The sequence below is a fragment of the Mastigoproctus giganteus genome, chromosome 5 (assembly GCF_048544385.1).
Source record: "Mastigoproctus giganteus isolate SK-2022 chromosome 5, ASM4854438v1, whole genome shotgun sequence".
Taxonomy (NCBI): Eukaryota; Metazoa; Arthropoda; class Arachnida; order Uropygi; family Thelyphonidae; genus Mastigoproctus; species Mastigoproctus giganteus.
Genome location: NC_143579.1, coordinates 110,708,110 through 110,724,583, shown reverse-complemented (window position 1 = coordinate 110,724,583; position 16,474 = coordinate 110,708,110). Strand labels below are relative to the sequence as shown.

At 36.2% G+C, this 16,474-nt stretch overlaps 1 protein-coding gene across 2 annotated transcripts in view; it reads right to left on the bottom strand.

The window, feature by feature from the left end:
- LOC150085638 (transforming acidic coiled-coil-containing protein 3-like) overlaps positions 1-16,474 on the bottom strand; it is a 292,710-nt gene that overhangs the window by 193,067 nt on the left and 83,169 nt on the right. For both annotated transcript variants that reach the window (XM_090374148.1, XM_090374149.1), the window contains one exon: positions 5,471-5,636. In XM_090374148.1, coding sequence (XP_090230274.1) covers positions 5,471-5,636 — 166 coding nt within the window. The remainder of the gene's footprint in view (positions 1-5,470; positions 5,637-16,474) is intronic.

Below are 16,474 nucleotides of genomic sequence, written 5' to 3'. Positions count from 1 at the left end.
TTGGCAGGAGGTGGTTTGGCCTGTTTGACCCCATTCTTTGTACACCTTAACCACAGTGCACCATGAGCAAATGACAACATGTGCTGTTTCCGACATGAGCTCCCATAATTAATGAAAGAAATACTGGTTTCAAAAATAAACCACAAAATGAAAACTACTTTCTCAATATTCAACGTCAGCAAGAATGAAAAGAAAAAGGGAAGATTTGTTGGTCACCGCAACAAATAACATTACAAATATTCTCTCAGAAAGAATGGCAATGCAAAGGGGGAGGAGAGGCAGAGTGACGGATTAAACAGGGCATTTTTGTTATCATTTGCACTGATAATGGATAGCTTAACATCAGAAAATGCAGTTGAAGCCCATCGTAAAATTACAGAAGTGTTCACAAATATTTTGGCCACCTCAAGAAACAGTCAAACCAAAATTGCAGATACGTCTGTAGCTTCACTGTAAATTTGGAATCATCACTGTTTTCAGTAATATGTACCAGAAATGAATTAGAAGATATGTATAATTCAATTCAACTTTATTAACTTATTTCTAATATTCACTAATAAAAAATACAAACAATTTTCCAAATATTATTTATTTATTTTTAACTTACCTTAATGTAACAGCAACTCTCTTGACATGTATTGATTTCCACAACACTGTATCAACTTTTGCAATTTTTTCATTAATTTACATTAGAAGTTCATCAAAACACTGTATCGACATTCTGTAAAATAAAAGCTTCTCGGTAAACTTCCTGTGTTTCAAACATAATATAAAACTGTCCTATTTTTAACCTATTAGAATTTGCCGGATGAATCCACTATCATCGTTTTCTCTTTCTACTCGCAATCAACTGTATACATAAATGCGCAATACATCCAACTTGAACATACATCATCTTGCAACTGACAATAGAAAAGGTGAGTCACTGGTAGTATCCAATGAAACATTAGAAACATACCTAGTTTGAAACGATCTGACGTTAGGAATGTTAAGTTTAGTTTACTGTTTTGGAGGTTCACAATGCCAGCTGACGCAGTCACTTTAAGCACCCATCTAGTATAGCCCAAGAACTGCCAACAGACCTCACTTGTGAAACATTGGTCCATACGCACCACAGGGTCCTAGTTCTTGCCAGCAAAACACACCCTTCATTAAGAAAACACTGCCACCTGCCTAGAGAGTGGGCACACCATGCACAACGGATCCACAGACCTGTTGTTTGCACCACTCACAAAGGCATCCACCGGTATGTTGCACCAGGTATTTGGATCATCCAGCCAGCACACTCATTTCCAGTCCTCCAGTGTCTAACCAGCATGTAGTTGGCACCACAGCATTCACCATCAACAATGACCAGAAGTGAGGAGAAGGTGTCTCTTGGGTTGTCTGTTGTAGATCCCCATCTGAGTGTACAGCACATCATCATTTGGGATATTATTCTTGCATTCCCCCATTGTGTTGTGTTAACTACCACACAATGACCTGCCATTCCACTCATACAACGTGCTGCATCCTTTGCTCATCACAAAATTCACCTTGTGTAATCCTTTACAGTTCTGTTGGCAGGTGATGGTTTGGCCTGTTCGACCCCATTCTTTGTACACCTTAACCACAGTGCACCATGAGCAAATGACAACATGTGCTGTTTCCAATATGGAAGAGCCTGACACAAGCTCCCATAATAACGCCCTTTTGAAACTCCATGACATCTTGACTACATCCCATAACTACTAGGTTGATACTTTTTATCACTTTGACTTGCATGACCAGATACAAATTACCAATACTCTAGAGTACAAAGCTGTTCGGAATTTTATACTGCGAGCTATAAAATAGTCCATTACAGATGGGATGGTCATAATTTAGCATTCATTGAGTGTATATGTTTCTAGTTAATCATTAGCCAAGTTTATAATTGATGGCTGCAAGAAAACAGAGATGGTAAAATGCAGAAAACAGAAGATGTAGTCATCGTTATCATTTATAGATTTTTGTGCATTTTTTTAAAAATTTATTTGATTTTTGAGATAATTTCACTATAATACTGAGCAACAAAGTCAAAACAAGAACATTAAACAGTATTTAATATTTAAAAGCATTTATATACAAAAAAAAAAAAAGCATTTCTATCCATAAAGATATAAAAAAATATTTTGGAATTCAAAGGTACATCACCAAGGGTGTCAAGACTACTACTCATGATTTCTAAGAGGTTATAATGATTAAGTTATAATGATTTATGCACCAACATCGAGCCATGATGATGAAGAGGTTGAAGAAATGTACACCGAAATTGAGTTTTCTAGATGAACAGAAAACACACTACACTATCATTACGGGGGACTTCAATGCTAAAACAGACAATGAACACTTTTTTCAAGAAAAGGGGGAACAGAAAGTGGACATGGAAGGGCCCAAATGGATTAACAACTAATGAACTCTACTTCATCCTCACTAACAGAAAAGATATTGTGAATGATGTTACTGTCCTGAACAAGTTAAATGTTGGAAGTTATCACAGAATGATAAGATACACACTTGATATAGATGTAAGAAAAGAAAGGAAAAAACTGACTTGAGTAAATAATGCAAAGGACTTCAAGATAACAGAAGAGGAGAAAAAGCAGTATGTACTGGAACTTAAGAACAAGTTTGAGCTTCTGCAGACTGTTCAGGATTAAGATATCAACGAGGAATATTACAACTTTCTGAAAGTGATAAAGCCCAAGAAACCTATAGGTAAAAGGAAATCCAAAGAAGAAAAAATTAGTCAAGAAACACTTGTCATGATGAACTGAAGATGACAAATGAAGAGCAAGAAAAACACTGACAAGGAAAAAATTGAGTATACTGAGTTATGCAAAGCCATTAGAAAGAGACTCAGAGAGGACATAAGAAAATTTAACACAAGAAAAGTAGAACAAACATTAAGGGAAAACAAAGGATTTAAATCAGAAGCCATGAGCAGTAATATAGAAAGACAAATGATACTGAAACTGAAGAATAGCGATGGTGTACTTATAAATAGCAGAGAAGGCAGAATTCAAATAGCAAAAGATTACTATAAAGAGTTATACAAGGAGCGAGGGAATGATGCCAGCAGTGGGGAAGAGGGATCACAAATTAGTAACACATACAACATATCTGATATCCTTCCTGATGAGGTAGAACACGCATTGAAGAAAATGAAGAATCAGAAAGCCATGGGGGAATATAAAGTTACTGTAGAGTTGCTAAAATTGGAAGGAAGACACATGACACAAAAACTGGCAAGGCTCTTCACAAAATGCATTAGAAAAGGTGTGATGCCTAAGGAGGGGAATAATGTAATCATTGTTTTGCTGCATAAGAAAGGAGATAAATCAGAAACTGGAAATTATGGACCAATTAGTTTGCTATCCCACCTCTACAAGTTGTTCACAAGGGTCATTACTAACAGATTATAAAGAATACTTGATGAGAATCAACTGAAAGAGCAAGCTGGCTTTAGGATAGGATTCCCAACTATGGATCACCTTCATGTAAAAATCACAGCTAATGGAGAAAGCAAATGAATATAAAACACCATTATGTCTAGCATTTGTGGATTATGAAAGGTATTTGACTCCATAAGGAAACGTTTCGGCCACTGGAAAGACAAGGCATAGATACCCCATATATTATGATTTTGAAGAAAATATATAAGAATGCTACCTCCTTTTTTAGACAAGACAAGACAAAGACAGTAGTAAAGTTAAAATTGAGAAAGGAGTTTGACAAGGAGACACAATATCTCCAAAGTCGTTTACTGCTGCCCTTCAGGAAGCTTTCAGAAGATTAGACTGGTCACAGAAAGGAGTCAATGTGAATGAAGAGTACCTAAACCATTTACGATTTGCAGATGACATTGTGGTCATAAGCCATGATCCCAAAGAATTAGAGGAAAAAACTTAATCAGTTATGCAGAGTTAGTAAGGATTTTGGACTAAAGATGAATATGGATAAAACAAAAGTAATGATGAACAAGTATGGCATACTTGTTCATCATCATCAGAAAGGGATATAATCACTGAAGGAGCAGTAATTGAAAAGGTGGAGTCATATACTTATCTGGGACAAGTCATTAACTGTAATAATGATAAATGGCTGGAAGTCAAGAGAAGAATAAATTTTGGATGGATACACATTCAGGAAATATAGTCACATACTGAGGAACAAAATCCCAATTTGTCTGAAACATAAAATATTGAACCAATGTATACTCCCCACCATGACTCATGGAAGTGAAACTTGGGCACTCACCACAGAATAGAAGAGAAGCTGAGAACTACACAGTGAAGAATGGAACAAATTATTTTGGGAATCAGACTGTTAGATAAGAAGAGAAACACATGGATTAGGCAGCAAACTGAAGTTAAGGACATTCTTATCAAAACTAAAGAACTAAAATGGTCTTGGGCAGGACAAATAGCTTGAAGACATGATGACAAATGGACTAAGAAAATAACAGAATGGTACCCAAGAAGAGCTAGAAGAAAACCTGGAAGACAACAACAGAGAGATGGACAGATGAAATTCATGAGTTTGTGGGTAGTAATTGGATGGCCATTGCACAAAACAGAAGGAACTGGAAAGTTGCTGGAGAAGTCTTCATCCTGCAGTGGATTGAAAATGGCTGATGATGATATACAAAAAAAATTTTTTTCATTTTACAAATATTTATTAATTCAAAAAGCCGCTTGCTGAACAAATTCATATTTAAAAGCATTTATACACAAAGCTTTCATTTTATGAATTTTCAAGAGTTCAAAACTCACTGCTAAGTTCCACGACAACACTTTCACAGAACTTGCTCTGGAAATAGTTAACACATTTCTCACCATCGTATACCAAGTTACGATGGTCCCCTTCCCCACAACAAATACACAATGAACTGCTGTCCTCATCCATGACAGGAGCTTATGTCTACTAGTTAGTTATCGAAACTACTTCTTCAATGGGCCTGCAACAGTATAACACTAATATGCTGTATATGTAGAAGCCCCCCCACCCCAATTACCAATCACGGGAAACATAAATGGTTATGAGGCTTAGCACGCTGCACTGACATTTTTCATATAGCTGTAGATGACCTAAATGAATCTGCCTGCTAAATGGAATGGATTTCCATAGCTACCTTATCCTTCAAATGTCACCAACTTTACTATACTTGACACCTCCCGACTTACTAAGATTTAAAGTTTCTACCTGTTATAATAATGTAAATATTAAAGCCAAAGTGAAGGAAGCATCTTTGTTACATGCCAGGTGCTACTGAAATTATCAGCAAAGGAGCTTTCTGGGGATCCAGACCATGTGATATCATCATATATTAAGTACTTAAGCTAGGAGTCAGTGACATTTTTGCCACACGGTAAGCATAGAATTCAGGACTTTCACTAATATTAGTATAAAACTAAACTGTGATTAAATACAGTCAAAATAAACATACACTCTGTGGCAGCTCTAAATTCCTTTGCTGTTAATTCAGCAACATCAGGGCCAGCCTCACTTTGATTCTCTGTCCATTCTTCTAAGATTTGTGTAGAATATACTTCTGTTGCTTCTGTGTCCGTCACTTTTCTTTCTAAATTATCACCTGCAGCTGATGAGACCACCTGTAAGAATGTATAAAAATAAATAAATAACAAATCCATGTGGAAAATGAAGTTGCAATTCATCATGTACAAATCTGGTATGTTATGAACTGCACATACAGCTGAAAATTGAGAAAAATCAAAATACAAATAATTAAAAAACAAAATACACCCTGCTAGCTACAGATTAAAACAAACAGAACCTTAACTTCATGTATGTTTAAGTTGGCACTAAATCCAGAAGCTTGCTGTCATCATCATCACCTTAGGCTGTGACACAACCCAAGGGTTAGTGCATACCTATTTTTGAATATTTCTTGCTAATTTCTTTCTTGTTGGTTAATAGTACTATATATGGATGAGAGTATTTAGATATGTTATACACATGGCAAGGACCAAACTCTAACACACCACGGTGGCTTCTGCAGTGCATATACACTACTCTGACTACTCCCAATCAAAACTGGCAGAGCAGCGACAGCAAATTATATGCTAGATCATCTAGATGATTTGGTCCATGGGATTAACCATGGTTTGAGCCCAAATCATCACTAAATAAGATTAGCATTCCTGCCAACTAACTAGATATAAAGTCCTCTAATCTGTGTGTTCATAACAGAATATAAAACAGAGAACTTTACACCTGAAGTGCCGACTGGGCTAGCCGGGTGGGTAAAGTACCTGCCTGGCAATCCAAAGGTCGCGGGTTCGATTCCCGCCTCGGGCTTGGATCAAAGTACTGCAAAAATCTTGGGAGGTGCATTATGGCCACAGAAGCCTATGCGCCAACAACTACAAAAAAAAAAAAAAAAAAAAAAACCTGAAGTGGTCAAGTAGTCAATGCAGAAGAGCAGTAACACACTCAAGCTGAATGTGGATGAAACCCCTGTTATCACTAGCAAATAGGGTAAATGACCATTAGGTCGTGTATATGCTAATATTCATTCACCATTAACAATTAACAAAGTATTACATAGACATAATTTAAATTTTATTTTAGCCAGTGACTTATTCCAGTATAAATTACTGGAATACGTTTACCTACATGGGTGGTAGAGGCTGATAACTTGGGGAAATTCAAAGGTCAGTTGGATAAATTACCTACAGGAGGAGGGAAACACATAGGTTGTCTATTTACTTTTCTCTTATTTTTTTATTTTATTTATTTATTAATTTTTTATTTTTTTGGCTGGTACAGCATAAGCCATAGGCTTCCTTGCACCATGTGGCCATTGCTAATACTAAATACTAATACTAAAGATTACTACATAATGATTGGATAATTATATTATAGCAATTGTTTATTTGTTATGAAAATTTTTAGTGGCTTGTTACATACATATTATTTCAAAATGTTACAAATTCTAAGAAAAAATACTAAGCTATTATATTATTTACTTCAGATGTCAGAAAGAAAATTTTAAAAAATTATTGGGATCAGAAAGCTATTAGAGAACAAAATGAAAGAAAATGATTTAATTTGTTGAATAAATTTTTGGGGAAAACAGATGGAATGCCATAAACAAGGAAACGCCTTCAGTTACTAGTTTCAGCACAGTTCAGTCATTGATGGAGCAGGATGTGAATTTAACTTTTACTTCCATAACTGATGAATTTCAAGAACTGGAAGAGAAAAACCCAAAGAATCTATTAAACTGAATGTATTTTCTGGCAATCCAGGTACATAGCCATGTGTTCGAATATTAAATAAGGGGACACTCTTCTTAAAAATTATCAAATTCAAGTAAAAAAATTTAACTTTCCAAGAGATAGTACAGGTAGGAAGTTTTTGGAAACTTATTACACATGAATTCTTCCAAATGGCAAAAAAAAAAAAAAAAAAATCACTAGATCCTGGTTACTTTATTCTACCTCAAAGGATTCTGTATTTTATCTATATTCCAAACTCTTCAGGGATGGTGCAAAGATTGGCAGCATTTATCACATATTCTTAGTAAACATGAATAAAGTGACATGCGCATCAAGAATATTGTTAAGTATTCAAAATCGAAATCTGATTTGAAAGAGAAAAAAAAATAACAAATAAAGATCGATGCTACAAGACAGACTATATGAAAATGAGAAAAAATATTTGTGTGCTGAAGTTGAATGCACAATAAACATGATTCAGGTTTTGGTGAGGCAATCTATAGTGCTCAGAAGACATCCAAGAAACTTTATGAGAGTTATAATGGGAATTTTGTTCATTTGGCAGAAACCATAGCAAAATTTTATAACATTATGGCAGAACATTTACACAGAATACAAACATCGACATTAAATAATATTACACATTATTTAGGAGGTGAAATACAAAACCAAATAGCTAAAATTATAGCAGATGCAATGAATGAAATCATTTTGACAAAGGTAAGAATGGCTAAATATTACTCTATTTTAGATACAACCCCTGATGTAAGCCATGTAGAACAGATAGCAATTATTGTCAGATTTGTGGATTTCCAAAATTAAAATATTTATATATGTAAAAATTTTTTTTTTGGGATTTTGTACAGTAGATGACATGACTGCAGAAGGATTATACATATTTATAGTAAACTACTTGCAAAAACTGAATAATTTGAGGAGCCAAGGATACAACGTCACAAATATGCATGGAAAACAACGGATTGCGACAAAAGATCCTCAAAAAATTTTTGCGTATTCTATATTCCTTATTCTGCACATTATTTAAACTTGGAAGTGAACGATGCAGCAAAAATCTCTTTTGACACCACTGAATTTATTTTATATTGTCTAAGAACTATACTACTTTTCGGCTTCAAAAAAACTAAGTATTATGAAAACTCATTTACCAAGCAAATTTTAAAACATTGTTGAATACACGACAGGAAAGTCAAGTTGATGCCAATATGCCAATAAAAACTCAATTAGAGGCAGTATTCAATACTCTTTTAGAAATTGCTGATATAAATAAAGATATAGATTCTAGAATGCAGGCCAATGGTATAACTTTCGAAAATATCCACTTTTAAATTTATTTGCTCAGTACTAATTTGGCATGATGTTTTAGATAAAATTAATGTTATAAACAAAATGATGCAGGAAACAAATTCAATGTACATAATGCCCCTGAAAGCATCAAAGGACCTAAGAAATTCTTTGAAGAAAAATGAAGCGATGATGTTTATGAAAATATATTATTGCTGCTAAACAAACTGCAGTCTCTTGACACCGACATCAACTCCTCCTCCAGCACAGAAAATAGTAGAAATGGGGGGGGGGGGAGACATTTCAATGACAAACCCCAAGATCAGCCCATCTATGATCAAAACAAAATTTAAAAACCAATCTCTCCCCCTCCATCTATCATTTCCAGCTGCTACTCATTGCAACTTTAGCTCAGATCAGATCTCTTCCAGGTGGGCAGGAGCAGGAGCAGCAGCAGCAGCAGCACACGCTTCTTGATTAGACCAGGGTTCGAGCCCATGCCCACCAAATACGAGGATGTGAAAAGGTCAGGGAATGACCACCACATATCCCCGGAGCAATATGGCCTTAGTTGCTAATGCTCCTAAAAGCCAAATAACAAACAACAACAGATCTCTTCAGAGACTTCAAGAAGATTCAATTCACACATTTCTCAGGACGAGTTCAATGTCTTGTGGGGTATTATCATAATTGGCATTTCCCAAGTGGAGGTAGCTTGGAGAAGTTGTTTGGAGTGATTATCGTATTTAAGTATGTCCCCAGAATGCAACCATTTTACAGATTTAGAAAAGCCTGCCAACCCTTCCTGAATAAAGAACTGACAATTTCCTCATGGGCTTCTCAACAGTTCAGTGAATTATCAGGTATTTGGGTGATGGACCTAATAGGGTTTCAGTACTGGGCCTCTTTGCTAGAGTGATGTTGTCTGTATCAGTGTTATTCTTTTCTGGTAGGGACCATGTTGGGGTCCCAGAAGAAAAGTTTAGATTATCAGGATTCGTATTAGTTCAGTGCTCAGGCTCCCCACCAAACATGGAGCCCAGATGGGGGTGCCCACTACCTGTAAGTAATAAATGTCCTCGGGAGTGTGATGTCTACCAAGACACCATACCTGTACCATCACCAGTTTAAATAATGCTCCTCAGACCCCTATAGTACAACTCATCATCCCTTACTTCTGAGTAACACTGTTTCTGTTAGCCCTATTATGTCAGCATTAGCATCCTGACAAGGAGTTCAAATTTAATCATTTTAATGACAACAGTCCTGACATTACTGTAGACACAGCTAAGACTAAGCCTTCTTGTATACTTTATTGTACGCACGTTTATTACTACTGTATTTTGAAATATGAAGTATTATAAAAAATAATTGATTTGGGAAATGGTTTGTAAATAATAACCAAAATGTTTTGAAGAAATAATGTATATTATATTTATTTTTAATTTACCTAATTGTTTTTCATGATTTCAACTATAAATCACACTTTTTTTACATAAACAGAAATAAACAAACAAGTAATTGCACACAAATAAGAGTATAATGAATCTTGGGAAGGTTTATTTTTTAAAATATGTAATCTTGAATTTTTCTTTGAACCATTCGGACTTTTTTTTTTTTTTTTTCCGGAGAGGTCTCTCAATCTCTAATAGCAGTGTCTCCATAGAACTACATTGAGACTGTTGCTCACGCCATGCCGTTGCAGTTTCTATTGCAGTGAAGGCCTTCGCATGAGTGGGCCAGCTCCCTGCTTCCTCTTCGCCATCAAAATCACCTTGGTTAAAGTCAGCACATACTTCACCCTGGACTAATGCAACAATTTCTTCTTCGGTTAAAATATTATAAACAGAATTGTCAGCATTGTTGTTTCACCATGCCTCTACATCATCTTGCCCACACTCACAAAACAGGCGAATTCCTTGAAATAAAAGTTACAATCTCACCTACATTGTCATTCAAATCTTGCATGTGTGTGAGACCACCTCTTTGGCAGCACTCAAAGTTTATGCCATGCCTTTTTCAGATTTCCCTCCGACATGTTCCAGGCATTATTATTAGCCATATGGTGCAAGGAAACCTGAGGCTTATGCTGCACAAACCAAAAAAAAAAAAATCCCCAGTTACCCTCTGTGTGTGTGTGTGTGTGTGTGTGTGTGTGTGTGTGTGTGTGTGTGTGTGTGTGTGTGTGTGTGTGTGAGTGAGTGAGAGAGAGAAAATCAGAAATAGAAGGGAATCACAAAGAATGATGATATCCAGCTCAGGACCCTGGGTGTGCCAAGCCTATACTCACCAGATGTGAGGGCCCTCCCTGGGGTTCTGCTAACATGTAGCAACAATCCAATGTTGAGTTTCTTTGAAAACTCAACCACGGTTTCTTCATCTCCCCTCTGGTAGCAGCAAGTGACCCAAGGCTTTTTTTTTTTTGTACCTCTTTTTTAGTCTTTCTATAACATCCTTGATCCATTGGCTGCAGCAGCGCTGTAACGTTTGGGAATAAAAACCTGACAATGAAGTTCTCATCAATTTAATTCAGTTTTTCAAGAGGAGGGCAGCATTATCAATAATTGGCAAAACTTTACCAGCTTTATCCTTATTTTTGCGATGCCTCTTCACACTTGGAATAAAAGCTTGGCTAAATCAATCCAAAAAAAATATTGGAATTCATTCAAGCATTTTTCTGTGCTTTATATCGTACTGTTAGGCAAGTCACACCTTTAAAGCATCTTGGATTCTTGCATTTTCAAATCACCAACAATGGTAAAACATGCTGTCCACTTGCATTTGCACACACCATAACTGTAACATGCTGTTTGTTAGCTTTGAAACCAGGAACAGCCATTTCATGTCGCAATGCAAGTGATTTAAGAGGGAGTGACTTCCAATTAAGACCAGTTTCATCTGCATTGTAAACGTCATCCTTCAATGTACCTCCACCATTTTCAAAAAGACTTTAAAAGCTTTTTAACTCCTGTAATGACAAATTAGGATTATTTCTATGTTATATTGCATATACCTTCAAATAAATACAGTAATCAGAAACATATGCATTAAACAAGAGGAGTAATATTTCAGCATAACAACCTGTGCACTAAAGGTAGATATGTAATTGGGGGGGGGGGGGGGGATTTCGGATAATTGATGGTTCAGATAATAGAAGTTTTACTGTATTTACTAAATTTTTTTTTTATTTTTTTTATTATTAAAAACTAAAACTGAGTAGTGTGTTTAAAAAACTAGCGATTTCATATCGGAAAAAGTGAATACCGGAAAATTAGCTGTATATTTGCTTCGATATATTCAATATTCAGCTGCAGATTCATTTTTATAAACAGGGCTTGTCAGAGCCTAATTACTGTAGATACCTAGTTTTTCCCCTCAACTACATATGCAATAAAAGAGTACTGTATATCAGTGTAACACTAATTACGAACAGATATCTGTGGAGGGAATATGGCTACTATTCATTATGTGCATTACGTTAGTTACAAATTAATTTTTGCAAATAACAGCATATGACATCCTTTCTTCAACTAGAAGTTACACAGGACAGCAAAAACTGCTAAGGAATAAACTAGACAAAAATATATATGAACTAACAAGTGATGTTTGGAGAAATCACAACTTCATTTCAGCAGTATGATAGGATAGGCAGTCTGGTTTTGATTCAGTTTTCACAAAATACAGCATATTCTAGGACATCAAAAATAAACACTTGCGTGGCCACCAAAATAAAATATTACACAGTTGAAGAAAAGTTATAAAGATTATTGAAATAGTTAAGAATGGAGAAACAAAATGCAGTATATTTTGTGAGTTTGAATTCCAGAAGAAACAATCTGTAACTGGATGAAAGAGAGAGAAAAATTGCATTCATTTGTAAGCTATGTACTAAATGAAATATGCCTCCAAAGAAAGAAATCTAGCCTTTGTGAAAACAGTCGTGTGCACCACTTATACAAGTGGTTTCTACAGCAGCATAATGATTTTGAAGCACCAGACACTTGTTGTTATTTATTTGGTTTTTAGGTGCATTAGAAACTGAGGCCATATTGCTCAGGGATATGCGGTGGTCATTCCCTGACCTTTCCGCCTCCTCTGTATTTGGTGGTGACGGGCTCGAACCCCAGTCTAATCAAGAAGCGTGTGCTATGCACTGCTGCTCCTTCCCACCTGGCTACGGAGGCGCCCTCCAGACACGTAAATTTTATAAGTCACTTGGTGGAGATGATGATGATACATTTAAAGCTTCTGAAGGGTGGCTTTGGAGATGGAAGGCTTGTCATGGGATAACCCAGGTTAGTCTTGTAAGCAAATCTGCATTTGGTGACATTACAGCAGCATTTCCTGAATTTCTGCATAAAGTGATCCAAGATGGTGAATTCACAGACAAACAGTTATACAACCGTAATGAAACAGGGCTGTACCATAATCGTCCCCCCCGACAAGTATGATGAGTGATATTTTTGCCACTTGGTTTGAAAATTAATTAGTACCACCACTTGCTTTCTAAAAAACTCTAAGAGGCTCTATTATTGTTGGATCACTGCCAGCTCATCCTTCAGCTGATGTCCTGAAATCAAAAGATGGCAAGATCAGAGTTGTGTTTCTACACCGTTGTGAGCTACTTCCTTGTGCTTTGAACTCAGAAATTCACATTTTAAAATTTCTGAAAATGTTAACAATGAAATATTGGTTAGCATGGGAGAAATTAAGCTCAACAGCAATTGAAAACTGCTGGAAAAAGTGTATTGGAAAAGACAAGATCACTAATAATAACCTTGAATTAGAAGCATTTCCAGAACAAGAAGAAAAGGTTGCTTGTAACATATTTGGCGGCAGTGTAAAAGCAAATGACCTGGATTGGACTGAAGTGGATGCAGAAGCTCCCGTTGTGCACAACCCGAGTGAGGAAAGAATTGCAGCCTCTGTGAACAGTCAAAAGATAATCGACAAATAGAAGTGCAGTGACATAGGGAGTGACTCGGAAGATAATGTGGATGACTTGTATCAATAAACTGCATTTCTATGCCTACTTATAGTTATAACAGAAAAATTTTAAAAGGAAACTCCAATAGTGTGGAACAAAAAAAAATTGTTTATTAAAAAGGATGGCAAAAGAAGTAAATTCTATCATAAAAACTGGAAAGGTAGTCCCAACACAGTGTTCGTAAAAGTTAAGGTAATAAAATAAGCAACAAAATGCCAATAAAATTAAAATAGATCAGTGTGTATGTAGACAGTCAAATCTAAAGAAGGAGTAGTTTGGTGAAATAGGACTAATTTAGTATGTAAAAATTAGATATGCAAAGAGAAATCGAAATAGGTATATTCACCTCATTTTATTCATCCTTTTTCCCCTCCTTTACCTCGCTTTATTTCCTTTTCCCATACCACATGCCCACATACCTATTTTGATTTCAGTTTCTCTTTGCATATCTAATGTTTGCATACTAAATTAGTCCTATTTAAAAAAACTACTCTTCCTTCAGATTCAACTTTGTCTACACACATTGATCTGTTTTAATTTTATTACCTTAATTTTTCACGAACGCTGTATTGGGACTACCCTCCCTATTTTTATGGAAGAATTTACTTCTTTTGCCCTCCTGTTTAATAAAAAAACATTTTTTTTCCGCACTGAATTTCCTTTTAATATTTTTCTTCCATAACTATACATAGGCACAGAAATGCAGTTTACTGATACATAATCAGGTGTAATCCCCTGACGAAATATCTGCATTATGTATCAATATTATATAAAGGTAAACTGTCACGTAGATCTTGACAAGGTGTCAACTGAAGTTTAACCTTGACAAATGTAAAGTACTGCATGTGGGTAGCAGTAACCCCAGAATAATGTATCAACTGTGTAGTACTACATTCAGGGTAGTAGAGAATGAAAAAGACCTGGGGGTAATTGTGCAGTCAGACGAATTGAATGGCCAACAAGCCTTGAAACAGTGCCGTCTGGGTGGTGGTGGTGGTGGTGGTGGCGTTGCCTATTCAAGGAATTTGAGTTTTTGAGTGGTGTGAGTTGAAGGAATTACTGTCCCTTTCATTCTTCTTCCACTCCTACTATAACTTTCCCTCTCCTTTTTGCTTTTCTAAGTCTAATAGGGACAAGTGAATAGTAGAGTTATTATCCCACACATATAAAAAAATCCTTGAAACGGTCACCGGGGGAGACTAATATTCACGGAGTTTCCAAGAACAACAGTCTTCTACTGGGGAAGCATTGCCTATTCGAGGAATTTATGAGTTTTTGAGTGGTGTGAGTTGAAGGAGTTACTGTCCCTTTCATTCTCCTACACAGTTTCTTTTTTTTCTTCCACTCCTACTATAACTTTCTACCTTTTGCTTTTCTAAGTCTAATAGGAACAAGTGGATAGTAGAGTTATTATCCCACACATATACAAACAAACCTTGAAACGGTGCCATCTGGGTGGTGGTGCCCACTGAAAATAAGTAAGTCTTCTCTTTTAGTGAAGCATTACTTATTCGAGGTAGTGCAATACAAGGCAACTCGTTGTGAAGGATGAGCACAATATGAGATACAGATAAAATGATGCCCTTTCACGCTACAAATGTAGTTTTTTCGTTTAAGAATTTTCTATGGTGTATTTACACCAATAGTATACAGATTATTTATACTCTTAAACATATGATGCCTTGTTGCATTGACTTTGACTTAATAACTCTGTGAAAACAACATATAAAAAAAACTTCAGATGACTGCAGTAACGGTTTGTCCATATTTAGGAAGATAAAAAATTTTTCAGATATTTAATCATTAATTAATGGTTAATGCAGGATCGTTAGTTTTAAAGGATCACCTGACAAGCTATGCTCGAAGATTCCAGAAATGTCTTCTCAGTTTTGCAATGTCCCTGAAACCTTATTTTACAATTTGAGCAATACCATGCATTATTATACCTCTTAACAATTATGTTAAATTAAATGGTTCTTAACCCTAGAACAGTGGCACTACACTTCTGAGGACCATCTTAAAAATAACAAGCCTGCTTTAATGTTGCTTAGCAATAAAAATCTGTGATTTTCTGTACCTTCCTGAACACAAAAAATTTTTACTGGGTATCCTTTGAATTGTTTATATATATATATATATATATATATATTTTTTTTTTTTTCCCAGAGTTATAGAGTGATTGCACCCTGGTAACACTTTGCCATAGTTGCTTCTAGGAAGTGTATCAGTGTCAGGTTGACTTTGTTGTTGTTTGTTGGTTTTTTGGAGCATTAACAACTAAGACCACATTGCTCCAGGGATATGCGGTGGTCATTTCCTGACCTTTCTGCATCTTCCGCATTTGGTGGTCACGGGCTCGAATCCCGATCTAATCAAGAAGTGTGTACTATGCCCTGCTGCTCCTACCCACCTGGCTACGGAGACGCCCATTGACTTTGTGGGGTATGAAGTCGAAGACCTTGTGGTAGTCAATGTAGGCCATGTACAGATTGCAGTAGTTCTTGTAGGCTTGTTCCATAATTGCTGCATCAATGGTCAATTGCTCCTTGCATCCTTTGCTTATCTGCTTATATCCTTTCTGCTGTTGGCCATGATATTCTAGCAATCCAAGCTGTCCATCTCCTTGGTCATGATCCTGAACATTGTTGGGAAGCAGGTGATCAGTCTGTACTCTGCCGGGTGTGTGGTGTCTTCGTCCTTAGCCTTTAGATTGATGATATCTTGAATCAGAGACTCTAGGATTCAGTCAGGGTGCCTTATCATCTGGGTGAACTATTATTATTATTCATATATTTGGCAAAACACATACAGGGTATCTATCCCTTTTGAATGTCCCTGATTTTAAAAGTTGGTTAAAATTCATGTATTGTACCTATGGCAACGTAGTGGAAGCCCCCCCCCCCCGGTGGGGGGGGAGTAT